General features: G+C 47.0%; 1 protein-coding gene across 1 annotated transcript in view; it reads right to left on the bottom strand.

The window, feature by feature from the left end:
- SLCO5A1 (solute carrier organic anion transporter family member 5A1) overlaps positions 1–1,200 on the bottom strand; it is a 73,163-nt gene extending 71,963 nt beyond the window's left edge. The window contains exon 1 of the mRNA XM_031503737.2: positions 279–1,200. Within this exon, the coding sequence (XP_031359597.2) occupies positions 279–1,200 (922 nt within the window). The remainder of the gene's footprint in view (positions 1–278) is intronic.
- Positions 1,201–13,120: the final 11,920 nt, after the last annotated feature.

Here is a 13,120-nt window from a genome sequence, read left to right as displayed (position 1 = left end):
AGAACAACTTTCTCTGCTGCTCTATTACGCGTGCAAGAGGGTGTGTGTGAGTACAACTGCTTTAAGCCACGCTGCGTTAGCTTCACGCGTTACTACTGTTCACCATATCACAAAACATTTTAAAACAGGAGAATGGCAGTTCTACTTCAAAAGGTCATTTGAAAAGGAAAACTTAGCACAGATGTTGTTCAGCCGGACTAAGGCAGAAGTACCTGTAACTGGCCCCTCTGAGAGACCTGGGGTTTAGCAAAGTACCCAGGTACTTTAAGTTGCCTTACCTAGGTAAAGCGAGGCGTTTTCTTTCTTGACATTGTCATCTAAGTAGGTTGGTCCCAAGGTATAGATGGGTGTCGAGCCCATGCCAATGAGGATTTGGGCACAAATGAATAAAGCTACATAGAGAGAGTGGTCTTTTCCACCGGTGTCCTTGAAGCAGGCCGACGAGTCCCACTGCTCTTTGGCAGTGCCATTGCCAGCCACGCACAAGCCCTCGTTACTGACGGAGGAGTTCAGTTCCTGGATCTGGTACGGCGGAGAGATGAAGTGAGGTAAGGAGAAGAGCGCAGCGCCCAGGGCGATGAAAAGCCCCCCTACGGCCAGCCAGAGCGGCCTCCGCCCGCGACCCCCGAAGTAGCTGATGAAGACCACCACCACCAGGCTCCCGATGTCGAAGCAGCTGACCAGCAGCCCCGACTCCGAGCTCTTGAGGCTGTATCTCCGCTCGATGGTGGTGATGACGCTGCTCAAGTAGCCGGAGACCATGAGGGACTGGATGAAGGTCAGGAAGCACATGCACACCAGGAAGAAGCGCGAGTCCGCCAGCACTGCCCGCAGGCACGCTCTGCCCGGGGGTCCCGCCAGCAGCAGCGCCGGCGGCGGCGGCGGCAGCAGGAGCGGGGGGCCCAGGGATACCCCTCGGCCGGACGCCGCCGGCTGGCCGCCCTCCGTCTTCCAGGGGAAGCTGCCGCTGGCGGCGGCGGGGGGCCGGGCAGCCTCGGCGGCGGCAGAGGCGCCCTCGCCCCGCTCGGCCTCGGGAGCCGGTCCCGCGGCGGGGCTCGGCCGGCCGCCGCGCCCCCCGGCCGCCAGGGGGGAGCCGAGCGCGGGCAGACTGCGGCACCGCGGCGCCTCCGCCCGGCCCCCCGCCGCCGCCGGCCGCTCCGCCCCGGGGAGCCGCTGCTCCGGGGTCCCCGCCGAGGCCATGCTGGGTCCGGCAGCGTGCTCAGAGGAGCCCGGCCGGCTCCATCGCTGCCGTGCGTCGAGCGCGCTGAGGGGCCCGGCGAGAGCGCAGCATAGCGAGGAGGGGAGGAGGGAGGGGAGGGGGGTGGCCCTAGCCGCGGCCGCCGGCCGCCCCGCCGCACGTGTCAGCCAAACTCCTTTGTGGCTCCATCCACCCTCAGTCTCGCTCGAGGGGCCGCCCGCCCGCCGGGGCGCCCGCGCTGCCGGCGGCTCCCGCTGCCCGTCGCCGCATGCCCGCGGCGCCGCGATCAGCAGCCGCCCGCCGGGGCCCCGCGGACAGCCTGCCCGCCGCGGGGCAGCGCCGCCCGCTCCGCCGCCCTCATCCTCCTCTGTCCTCGCCGCCGACGCCGGTGACGGAGCTCCGGGGGGTTGCTGCCGATCTGCGGGGCGGAGAGCAAGCACGGGAGGTCAGCGGCGCCGGCCCCTGCGGCCCCGTCCCTCCCCGCCCGACCCCGAGGTGTGCTCTGAGCTCCGGGGAGTGCCTCTGTCCCCGTCCCCGCGGGGGCTGGACCACGGCAGCGCCTCGGGGACCGCGCGTCCTTGGGGACGGCACATGGATTTACATAAGAGCTGGGGCGGCCTCGGCCAGAGCGCGACCCTTTTATTTGGCGCCGGATGCGACAGCCAAAGGTCGCCGTGCCAAGCCTTTTATTTTCCAGCCTAAAAATAAATGCACTGAAATAAATACTCCGCTACAACTCGGCGGCCCAGGGAGCGGCGGCAGGCGGAGGGAAGGGGAACAAAGCAGGAGCCGGGCAGCGGCGGCGGGCACCCCGGGACCCAGCAACCCGGGGCCGACCTCGCCGCCCCAGCTCGCTCGGGTGCCCCCGGGACCGCCGGGTGCAGAGCGGTGCCCAGACATCCCTACCCCGGCAGCGGAACACGCCTTTTGCCTCCTTTGTCCGCTTTTGTCTCCCCGCCGCCTCCCGCTCGCTGCGGCCCCGCGGAGGGGTGGGCGGGGGAGGAACGGCACCCGGGCAACCGCGCCCCGGCAGCGGATCTCCCCCGCCCCCAGAGGGCGGCCAGCGGGCAGGGCGGCGGAGCCGGCGGGCGCACCGGGCTGTCCCCCCGGCCGCTGCGAAGGAAAACGACGGGGCTACTCACCGAGCGTGCGGCGCCGGGGGCGGCCGGCCCGGGCCCTGCGCCCCCGCCCCGCCTGTCACCCAACGCCGGGTCCCCCTCGGCCGCCTCCGCCTCCCCGGGCGCCGGAGCGCAGGCGCGCCCGCAGCCGCCGCCGGGCCGGGCGATGCCGCCGGGCACTCCGTGCCCTCCGAGCTGCCCTGCCGGCCCGCGGCTACCCGGCTACACCCCGCCAGAGGGGCCGGAGCCCCCGCGGGACGGGGAGCGCGGCGGCGGGGCACGCCTTGGGGTCTGCCCGGTCGGTGCCCTTGCTCACCCACGGAGCTGCTGAGGGCTGCGACTCGGCGCTCGTGGCTGAGAAAGTCCGCGGAGCGCCACGGTTGGCAGCCGGCAGCCCCGGGCGGCGTTTAGGATGCTTAGGATGGAGTTGCATCGTCTTGTGTAAAAGGTGGAAATATTCGGAAGACAGAACCGAATCGTCTGCTAAAAAGTGAGAAGAACCAAGGAATGATTTTTAAAATTTTTATTTTAAGGAAAATAGATCACCTTATGATCCTTTTTGTCCCAGATTTTTTCTCCAATGCAAACCCAAATGCTCCAATGCTTCCCAAACTGGGAAGCACATGCGAAATCTGGGAAAAGTAGTTTGGAGATTAGTCCTCATAGGGTTTTCTCCTAATCTCCTTTTTTAGGTTTATGTAGTGTCTTGAATTGCAGTGGTTTGTTTTGCTCTCAAGTCCCTGTATTTAAAGCCCTAGTAGCAGGATAAGGCTAAATAGTCCTGCAAATTATTGTATTTGTTGTGGCATAATAGAGTGTGAACTATTAAGATATTTGTCTTTTCCATAAAGTAATGTGAAGGAATACACCAAAGAAGCATAATACCATACACATTTCTGAATAGTTAGTGCTTTTCTGGAAGGATGGAAGATTTACAATTGATTTGTTTCTCCTCCTTCAAAAAATATTTAAGACTGACTCATCACTTTTTTTTTTTCTTATTTATCATCTGGATCAATAAGATAGTTTCATATTATAGTTGCAAAAGATACCATCTTCAAGTTTTATGAAGCTGTTATCCAGAGATATTTTGATACCTCTTTGTACTCAACACTCCAACTGCCCAAACTCAACACAGCCAAAACAATATCCTTTTTTTTGTTGTTGTTGGTTGGTTTTCAACCACATTTTTCCTGTTGAGAAGGTGTCCCCAGTTTAGTGCTTGTTTAGGCCTTAGTTTTATTATTGCCTTTGATTCAGTTAGGTTTTCAAGGATTCTTTAAAAACACATACTAATGATTCTTTCTTGCTACCTAAGGTCCTTACAAAATTTATTTCATTATCCCACAACTAGTTGTTATCCCTGCAGCTTCTCTCTCCCGCCTCTTCCACTGTCAGCTTCCCATGGCCACAGTTTCTGTCACTGCAGCTCTGGCACTCACTTCCTTGCACAGTAAGCTGAATAAACTCACTGAGGCAGCAGAAAACCAATCCAAGGAGGAAAAAAAGTGTTTTGCTGGTTTTATGAGCTGAATCACTTCACCAAGGATGAGAGCACAAGAACTTGGAAAAAAAGGTATAAATGGGAAAAAAAGTCCATGAAGATAGCGGGAAGAGATAACCCGTTTCAATAAGAACAAGCTCTTAATTCAACTACATCTTCTAACTCAGCCATCCCTGAGGATATACATGTAATTCACCTGCTAGGCAGTATCCCTTCCTTTTGCACTTGAACTAGTACATGAACCAGTAACTGCAGTTTGTGAGTCTGATGCATCTGGCATCAGATGTATATGGCACCTCAGTGCTGGGTTCTGTCCTTGGTTCATAACAACCCCATGTGGCTCCACAGGCTTGGGGAAGAGTGGCTGGAAAACTCCTGGAAGAAAAGGATCTGGGGGTGCTGGTTGACAGCCGTTGAACATGAGCCAGTGTGTGCCCAGATGGCCAAGCAGGACCATGGCATCCTGGCTTGTATCAGCAATAGTGTGGCCAGCAGGACCAGGGCAGTGATCAGCCCTGGTCAGGCTGCATCTTGAGTTCTGTGTTCAGTTTTGGGCCCTTCACTGCAAGAATGACATTGAGGTGCTGGAGAGTGTCCAGAGAAGGGCAAGAGAGCTGGGGAAGGGTCTGGAGCACAGGTCTCATGAGGAGCATCTGAGACAGTTGTGATTGTTCAGCCTGGAGGAAAGGAGTCTGAGGGGAGACCTTATCACTCTCTACAACTACATGAAAGAAGGTTGTATCCAGGTGGGGGTCATTCTCTTCTCCCCAGTAACAAGTGATAGGATGAGAAAAAATTGTGTCAAGTTGCATCAGGGGAGATTTAGATTGGATATTACAAGAAAAGTCTTCACCAAAAGGATTGTGAGGTATTGAAAAAGACTGCTCAGGGAAGTGGGGGACTCACCATTCTCAGAGGTATTTAAAAGACGTGTAGATATGGCACTTTGGAACATGGTTTCGTGGTGAACTTGGCAGTGCTCAGTAACAGTTAGACTCAATGATCTTAAAAGTCTTTTCCAACTTAACAATCCCATAATTTTTACATCAGCTTTGGGATCTTGTTCTATGACTAAGATTCCTAGCCACTGTTGTGTAAAATCAGCAATACCTTTAGTGAGATTGCAGAATAACAATAAATACACAAAAGTGTTCTCCAATCCTGTGGGGAAATAAAGGAGCACAGCATTCCCAGTTTCACAGCATTTGCAAACATTTTCAGGTACAGTTTCAATTCTTTCTACAGTGGCAAACCTGTCAGGAGAGAAACTTGTTCATAGGACTATGTGAAGATGTTTGTTTTGGGAAGTTATTCCACCAGACTACAGGTTCTAAAATGTTTGACTTCCCTGCTTACTTTGGGGTCTGAATACTTAAATAATGGGTTGGCAGTTGGGTATGAGCATCCAGCACTAAGTAATGAAAGGGAAATCAGTATTACTCTCTTCACTTGGCAAGTTGATTACAAAAGGTGCAACGATAGTACCCAAATTCACAATACAATACAATGTACAAAACTTATCATGCAAAATTTCTCCTCTTTGTGCTTTACCATAGTGAATTTAAAATACACAATGTCTCTCAAGCACAAAGCAATCAATTGGTATTACAGACCAGCCTTTTTATTTCTAGTTCCCATAGTTCCCATATGTTCCTCAACATAGTTCCCATTTTGCTAGATTAAGGTCATGGGCTGACATCCTATTTTGATTTATCTGTGTTAATGAAAGACATAGGACTAGTGAAAGGCAGGCCCTGCATCCTGAGAGTTCCTAAGCTTTCAGCTGACAACCTCCTTTTATTGTAGGCTGCCCTGCTGTAGTAGCAAGCGTTCACACAGCACTCTCCGCTGCTGTTCTCTGAGGGACAGGACCTTAAGTCCCAGCTTGGTCTCATGAGCTGATCGGTTCCGAAAGAGGGTACCAGAGCTACCAAGGCACCATCTTTTTAAGGTCACACTTTAGTTGCTGGCAGTTTTGAGGCTTTACATGTTTGGTGTTTCAGGAAGCTGATGATGCCCAAGAGTTACCTCAACCTAGTCTATCTCAGGCCACAAAGAGGGAAAAACTCAGCTGAAGGGTGGCATGAGTTGATGGTTCTGCTTTTCCTTCAGTATTTCAGATTTCCAGCCAGGTTTTCTACTTGATGAAATGTCACAAATACAATAAATCAACACACTTGCCTTTCTTCCTCTTTTCCTTCATGCTGCTACCACTTTTGGGCAATGTCTTCTCTTCATTCCCAGCCCAATATTAGTAAAAGAATAAGCAAAACAGCATGTGCATTAGGAGGCTAAGGACTTTAGATTGTCCTGGAGCGTTAGCATTGGGAAGCATAAAGCAAAAGGACAAGAAGTGTCACTCCTCAGGGACCCTCACCAAGCTAGCGTCCTAATGAACTCCCGAGGGCAGCTCACTGCTGGGAGAGAATAGCTCATTATTTTTATTTCAGATGTTAGAGAGAGCACTTGTAACAGCAGATCCTGTACTAAAGAGCTCATTTAGTACAAGAAATGAGCTTAACCACAATCAGATACTGTTGGGAGACATCCGCATTAACGTTTGTTGGTCTCCAGAGAAGAACTAGCTGTAGTCTCATGAATGAAATAAAGAAACCATGAATGCCAGGGAGGTGCAAAGTGATAGGGAAAAGGAAAGGAGGAAAATCTCAGAAATAATGGTTGAACTTAGAGGTGACAACCATCAGTATTAACACTGTACGTGTCACAGAAGAAAGGATTATGTTTTCTCACTGACCTTATCATCTGCCTCTGCCATGCACTCCCATGCAGGCAGCAGCCCCAAGAGGCGCAGTGGGACCAGGGCAGTGGGAGCAATGGATGCAGTTGGCCATCCAGGGATCATCAGGCATGGAGAGGTGGTGAAGTGGCTTACGTCAGGGTGGGGCCCAGTCAGAAGCAGCAGGTGATAAGGACACCTGGGAAGGAAAGGCTCTGACATGCATTGAATCCAGCACCATGCCAATAACATGGACTCTCCTTTGAGGGCCTAGCAGCAAGGTAACCCATGCCACCTGTATTAGTCATAGCGATGGTTTTATAGGGCTTACTGTTTTATTTTAGAAGATGTCCAGTCTCAAGAAGTTACAGTGAATCTGCTTGAGATAATTTTAGCAGCTGTGTTCAAAATTAGACTTTCCTTCTCAAGCGAAAGACCAATGTGTGTGTCTAAAAAAGCTAGACAAGCATCTTAAAAGTGGGACTGACTCAGTTATTTATATCTCTCTCCTACACAAACACACAGAGAAAACTTCTTCTTTTGAAAAATAAAGTGAAATATAGTAGGTGTCAGGCTTTATACATAAGGAGTGTAAAGAATATAATAAAATTTTAATAATATAAAGCATAAAAGAAATGAGAAGAAGCTAAAACATATTTTCTTTTTATACATACCATTAACTTGAGATCATATTGATAAATGCTAAGTAACAAAATAGGAGGCAGGGGCAAGAAGACACTCTAAGTTCCAATCTTGCCACATGTCAGACTGTGCTAGGAATTGTCTGGTGGGTCAGAGGTAAGGGAAGTGATGCAGGAAGTTTTCAGAGTCAGCACAGAACCTTCATCTGGGCAGTATCTTAGGTCTGAGGAAAGCAGTGAGGGCATCCATTGAAGGAGAGGAGCCAGCCTTTTCCTCCCCTCTGGAGCCAGTCAGGCTGGAACCCCTCACTCAAGCCCCACAGGCTCTGGGCAGCTTTGAGCCACCACTCATTCTGCAGCACAGTCTGCACTCTAGCCCCAAGCAAGATATATCTAAAGGCAGATAATCCAGCAGCTAATCATCAAAGGTATCTTTTTTTCCAAGTTATTTACAAGCAAGACACACCAGATCATTGAACACATACTTTATTTGGAATGTATACAGGGCCATAGTAGCCTAGGAGCAATAAGGTGAGAGATGATATATACAAAGACACATTTGGTGCCTGTAATTGTTTCTAAGCCCTATACTTCTGGGTTTAAGCCTTTTTTTTCCTACTGCCTTACTTACTTTCCTACTTGTAAAATCAGTCATTAAGGAGGCATGAAATACTCAGACAATTTACATGGGAGAGGAAGAAGGGAGCTGTACTGTGCCTTTCGATGTGATTTCACTCTTTGTGTTCACACCTTTTCCCTGAACATCCCAGTCCCTCTACTACATCCTGCTTTTAAAATGATATAAACATTCATCTGACACTGTGAAAGCATTGTTTGAACCCAGGATCAAAGCCATGAGCAAAGACTAAACCAGACTTCCCTCTCACTCATTCACAAAGATCTCATTTCTCAGCATCTGCTGCTTTATTCCAATGTCACCTTTCAGCAGTCCTTTGGCAATAGTTCTGTATTTATTTATAAGCTAGTGCACTTATGTTTGGCTAATATATGCATTATGACATTAACCAACTTTAAACATTATTCTTCTCTCTAAACTTGTATGCTTTTACATGTGCTAGTTTTAAATGTTAAGTGACAAAATCAAAATACTTGGAATCAAACTGCTTGAATTCTTTGCTCATATGCACATCCAAAATTCCATATTAGAATAGAACATTTGCTCATTGTTTTTTTCCCCCCACCTGATCATTAGTTTCTCTCAGGGGAAACACACTGGCAACATCACAAAATAGAAGTGCCACAATAGAAGAAACATGGAAGAATGCCAGTGAGTAAAAATATCCTCCCCAAAAGCTAGTACACAGGAACATAAATATATCTGGGAGTTTCTGGGTCATCATCCCCCAAGGCCAGTCACCAGGACAGGCTTTTAGTGGGGCACAGTGTAGCCTGACCACAAACATCAGTAACTTCAAAATGTAGGGGATTTAGTAGAAAGTACGAAAAAAACCACTAAATCTATATTGCACCATTAAACAGCAAACAAGAAAAAAACTTGTTTCATTGCCAGCTTCTTAGTAAATCTACTGTGTGTCTAGAGGTAGACACATCAAAGACATTTTCCTGACCCCTGTCCAAATTGGTGCTTCAGGGTGCCACCCAGCAAGTCACCTTGAATGAGAATCAGCAACGTGCCTGTTAGGATCAGCACTTCTGCCTTCACACAAAGAGAAGGAGCATTTGTCCAGATAAAGTACATGACATTCAGAATCGATATCTTTAAATAAAATAATGAGAAAGTTTAATTAGAGAGTAGCAATAAAGTAATTGAACATTGATGAATATAGAGAAAGGCAACACAAAATAAGAGTAACACAAGAAGGAGTGATGAGGATAGACTCTCATGAAACACTGGCATCTAAAATGTGATTTAATAAAATCAGTTCAGTAAATCTGAGAATATTAAAAATCTTCTTCAATTGGAAGAACAGAAGCTAGCTCCTTCCTGTTTCAGTAGACCTGAAAAGGGAGAAAACTTATGAAATTAAGAGAATTATACTCTGGGATATAAGACTTCTCCTATCTACCTCTGGAATGGTAAAGCCGTTTCAAAGCCCTTAGGCACTTACTGCAACCCCACACTTGAACCAAATTTTCTACCTAGAGTTTGAAAACCAGAAAGGAATGTAGCAAGCTATTTACAATTACCCAGTCTGAAGCAATACAGTGTGTAAAAGGAGTTACAAAAGCTAGCCAGAAAAGCAGCTGGTAAATAGGTACCAATGTTCAAAACAAATTCAGGCCAGATATGAGAGCAGGGTTTTGTTGGGTTTTAGAAGAATAATTTGCCCAGTAAGCTATATTTTATAGCCTTAGGGTCCCTATACAAATAAAACAAGCTGATCTTTTAGACGAATGCATGCAAAATTATTTGAATTATCTGAAGTTATTTGAATTATCTGAAGTTATTTGTTTATTATTATAAGGCTGAAAAAAAGAACTGAAGGAAATACTTTAAGAGGAACCATATGCTGAAGCATTATTCACCTTTTATCCTCAAAATCATGTTTTTAATGTGGGCAGGCTCATTTCAACAAGCAGTAGTTACTGAAGCTGCTGACCCAAGAAAGATTTTAGGCATGGCAGTCATGGAGGCTTATTTATGAAATCCCGCAGTAACTTTAAACAATTGCAGCCTCCCATTCCAAGTTAAAGACTACCCTACTATTGTCCTGAGTTCTGACCTGTGTAGCCCAAATTGTCTTCTGAGTTAAAGGAAAAAGTGATTCCCTGTGGCTCAGGAAAATACTTTTGGGTTTGTTCTACCCATAGGGCTGAGATCAGCCACTTAGCTGTCACTGAGCATAAACACAGACTTTAATCCAGTGTTCATTGCTTGGGCAGGGACTGGGGAACCTTGTTGCACTGGAGCTGAAGTGAGAGGCAGCACAACAGAGATGTGGTGACTTGATCTGATGGGTCCTGCACACCACGGGGACTGGCATCTTTAGCGTTGCACACAAGGGACATGTGCTGGGCTGAAAGGATACCTTCTCAAAGAGGGAAAAGCAAGCTAGCCCCACTGTTTCTTCAGTGAATCTCCTGCCCCCAGTGTTATACTGCAGATTCCACTGCGTACTCCAGACGTGATCCTGCTCTCTCTGTCATTGCTGTCAAGAAGAGAAAGGTGATTGTTCCAGTGCTTCTTTAAATGATAATTACCTTTTCATTACCTTTAAACCTAAGTCACCAGCCTGTGCAGTTCCTCAGCTTAGGGTCACAGACACTTGTAAAATATTTATTGTCATGACATTTTGGGGAAGACCTATTCTAATTTTAGCTCTAGCTAGTAAGTTAAATCCTAGCAGGAGACTGGGAAATACCATCTGGAGTAGTGAGGCATTGCCAGATCTCAGAACTTCTGCAAATACAGTTTCCATGCAACTGTGAAGAGAGGAGGCTTTATCTTCTCCCTTTCTCCACTCACCCCAGCTGGAAATATAATCCTGGCTGGATACTAAGTACATGTTATTTTCTCTCTTTTATCTGTGGCCAAGATTACAACTTGCAAAAAAGTTAGGGACCAAGAAGTATATGAAGGTTTTTGACCCAAGTTTGCCTCTGAGCCCAAGTCCTCTCAGCCAAATCAAGGCACTACAGCCTTGCTTTCACCCAGATGGCCATTCTTTCATTTTCCTACTTGCAAAAAAGTGTTTTGTATTACTTTTTATGTTATTGTGAGATGTCTGTAGGGACCATTAAGACCTGGGTGTTGTTCATCGCTCAAGGACACCCTGCAGAGTGTGATCACAAGGCTCTCATGATAGACTTGATGTCATATAGGACATCTCTGGGACTGCTGCTGCCACTGTCAGCAGGAGCAAACATTGAGGTTTTTGCCTTTACTAGTCCTCAGAAACCCTTTGGTGCCACAAGGACAGAGCTTGTGTTTGTACAAGAAATGCTGAAGTCTGTTCACTTTCAATATACAACATTACCTGCTGTGAATGAAATTAAATTATTTTTCTTATAAAATGGCTATATAAAATTAATCATAAATAGTTTTAAAATAAAATCCTGCCTATAATGTAGCTCATAAGCCAGATTCTCACTCGGATGTTTTTAGTTTGTCATGGTTGCCCCTGCAGCTATTACTGCTGGATGTGAAATGTCAGAAAATGGGCTTCATATTCATCACCAAAAGGAACAGTTGCTCCCAGCATAAGGACAAGAGAGAATAAGTAAAGCTTCAAAGGCAGTTTTAGCAGGTTTCTTTATATATTAAAAATATTGGCAGGAAAAAATACTCCCCAAAATGAAAGAGAATACTAGTAAAAACTATTATTATTTACATCCACATATGCATCTACACAGGCATACAGACTACTCTCATACTAGTAACAAATAAAAGGAAATAGACTAAAAAAAACTGCAAGAAAGTGTGTGGATTCAATGGACCTGTATAAAATTTCTGGAGATGGCAATACAAGCTTCTCTCTCCTCATATGGTACCCAGTGCTAGCTCTTGTACTTGCACTGTGCAAGCAGAAATTCCCACTGATGTGTTGATTTGTGTTCTGTGAATTAGATGTGGGCAGTGGTGAATTCAACAAGGGCTTTTTTTAGGTGCTAGCTACACCCTAGAGGTGACATGCTGTCCAAAGTCAAATGGTCCCACAAGATTCAGTGGTAAAATTTCCTTTGCCATGCACCTATTCTCCAGGTTATTGCTGCCTTTAACCCATTATATTGTCTTTTGAGAAACAAAGAACAGGTGTGCATCTGAAACCTCTTTATGTAGTGTCTTTGATTCTTATCTATGTGTTCCTGTAGGACCCTGTTAGGAGGGGTCCTCTTCTCAGAAGTTTGACCATTCTTTCCTTGGCCTTGGATCAGCAATTACATTTCAACAATAAGCATTTCATTCCAACAGGAAGAGAAATATGGCTCCTAGAGGGATGATTTGATAGCAAAAATAAAAAAAAAATATTTGTCATTTTCAATTGTTTAAAGATGGTAGAAGTTTGAATGCTATGCAGGAATTGTAGACTAAGAAATCACATTGTCCAGCAATCCTTGAGAAGATTAAATCTGTAAATTTAGCAGTATTTTGAAGTGTTTAGTATTGTTTAAACATGTATGATAGAAAAATTCTGTCTCTACACATAGCTATTTATACTCAGCTGCCTCAGGGGAGACCTTTTCCCTGTTGTGCCTTCAGAGAGAATTAAAACTGAGTCCCCAGGAGCAAATTATTTCCTCAGAGTGCTGCTCTCTCAAGCTTATTTACAATTTGTCTTGTCTTCCTGCATATTTCTGACTTTTCTACCTAGTCTTCATAAAAAGATGCCCATAGAAGAGGTGTTGAGGAAACATCCCTGTCTGACTATCCAGGAGCCACACTGGCACCACCTAAACTGGAACTACAGCCCCTTCATAGCTACACATCCCAACATCCCACACTCACGGAGCCAGATCAGGTTTCCTCACCATCTCTATCCCAGGTTTCCTACAGCAGAATTTCAGACATCTCAATCCTTAAAAGAATGTAATTGTGGTGAAATAACAAAATAACAGCTCAAAATGGGTGCCTCCAAGAAGGGACCTGGAAGAAGGGAAACCCTGGGCTTTTATTCCAGCCCAGTCTATGTGCTCAGTAGTCTGGAGGTCATCACTCCTGCTGTGTCTCTGAGTGTCCCTCACCTGGCTGAGCCACAGGTCCATGAGCCCTTTGTTTTGCAAAGGGTGAGAAGTTCATGGGCTCTTTTCTGGGCTTCCACCACCCAGAGTTCAACCTGCAGCTGCACACCAAGCTACCTGCAACAAACATCTTCCTCAACACAGGGGACCCATTGCACCCATGCAAGAGGAGTCCCCAGCTTTCAGATGCTCCTTCTTGGAAGACCAATAACAATTTTGGAACAGAGGACATGATCATATGCCCATTGTTCACAATCTAAA

Source organism: Lonchura striata, chromosome 1, assembly GCF_046129695.1.
Source record: "Lonchura striata isolate bLonStr1 chromosome 1, bLonStr1.mat, whole genome shotgun sequence".
Classification (NCBI taxonomy): Eukaryota; Metazoa; Chordata; class Aves; order Passeriformes; family Estrildidae; genus Lonchura; species Lonchura striata.
This window is presented reverse-complemented; position numbering and strand designations above follow the sequence as displayed.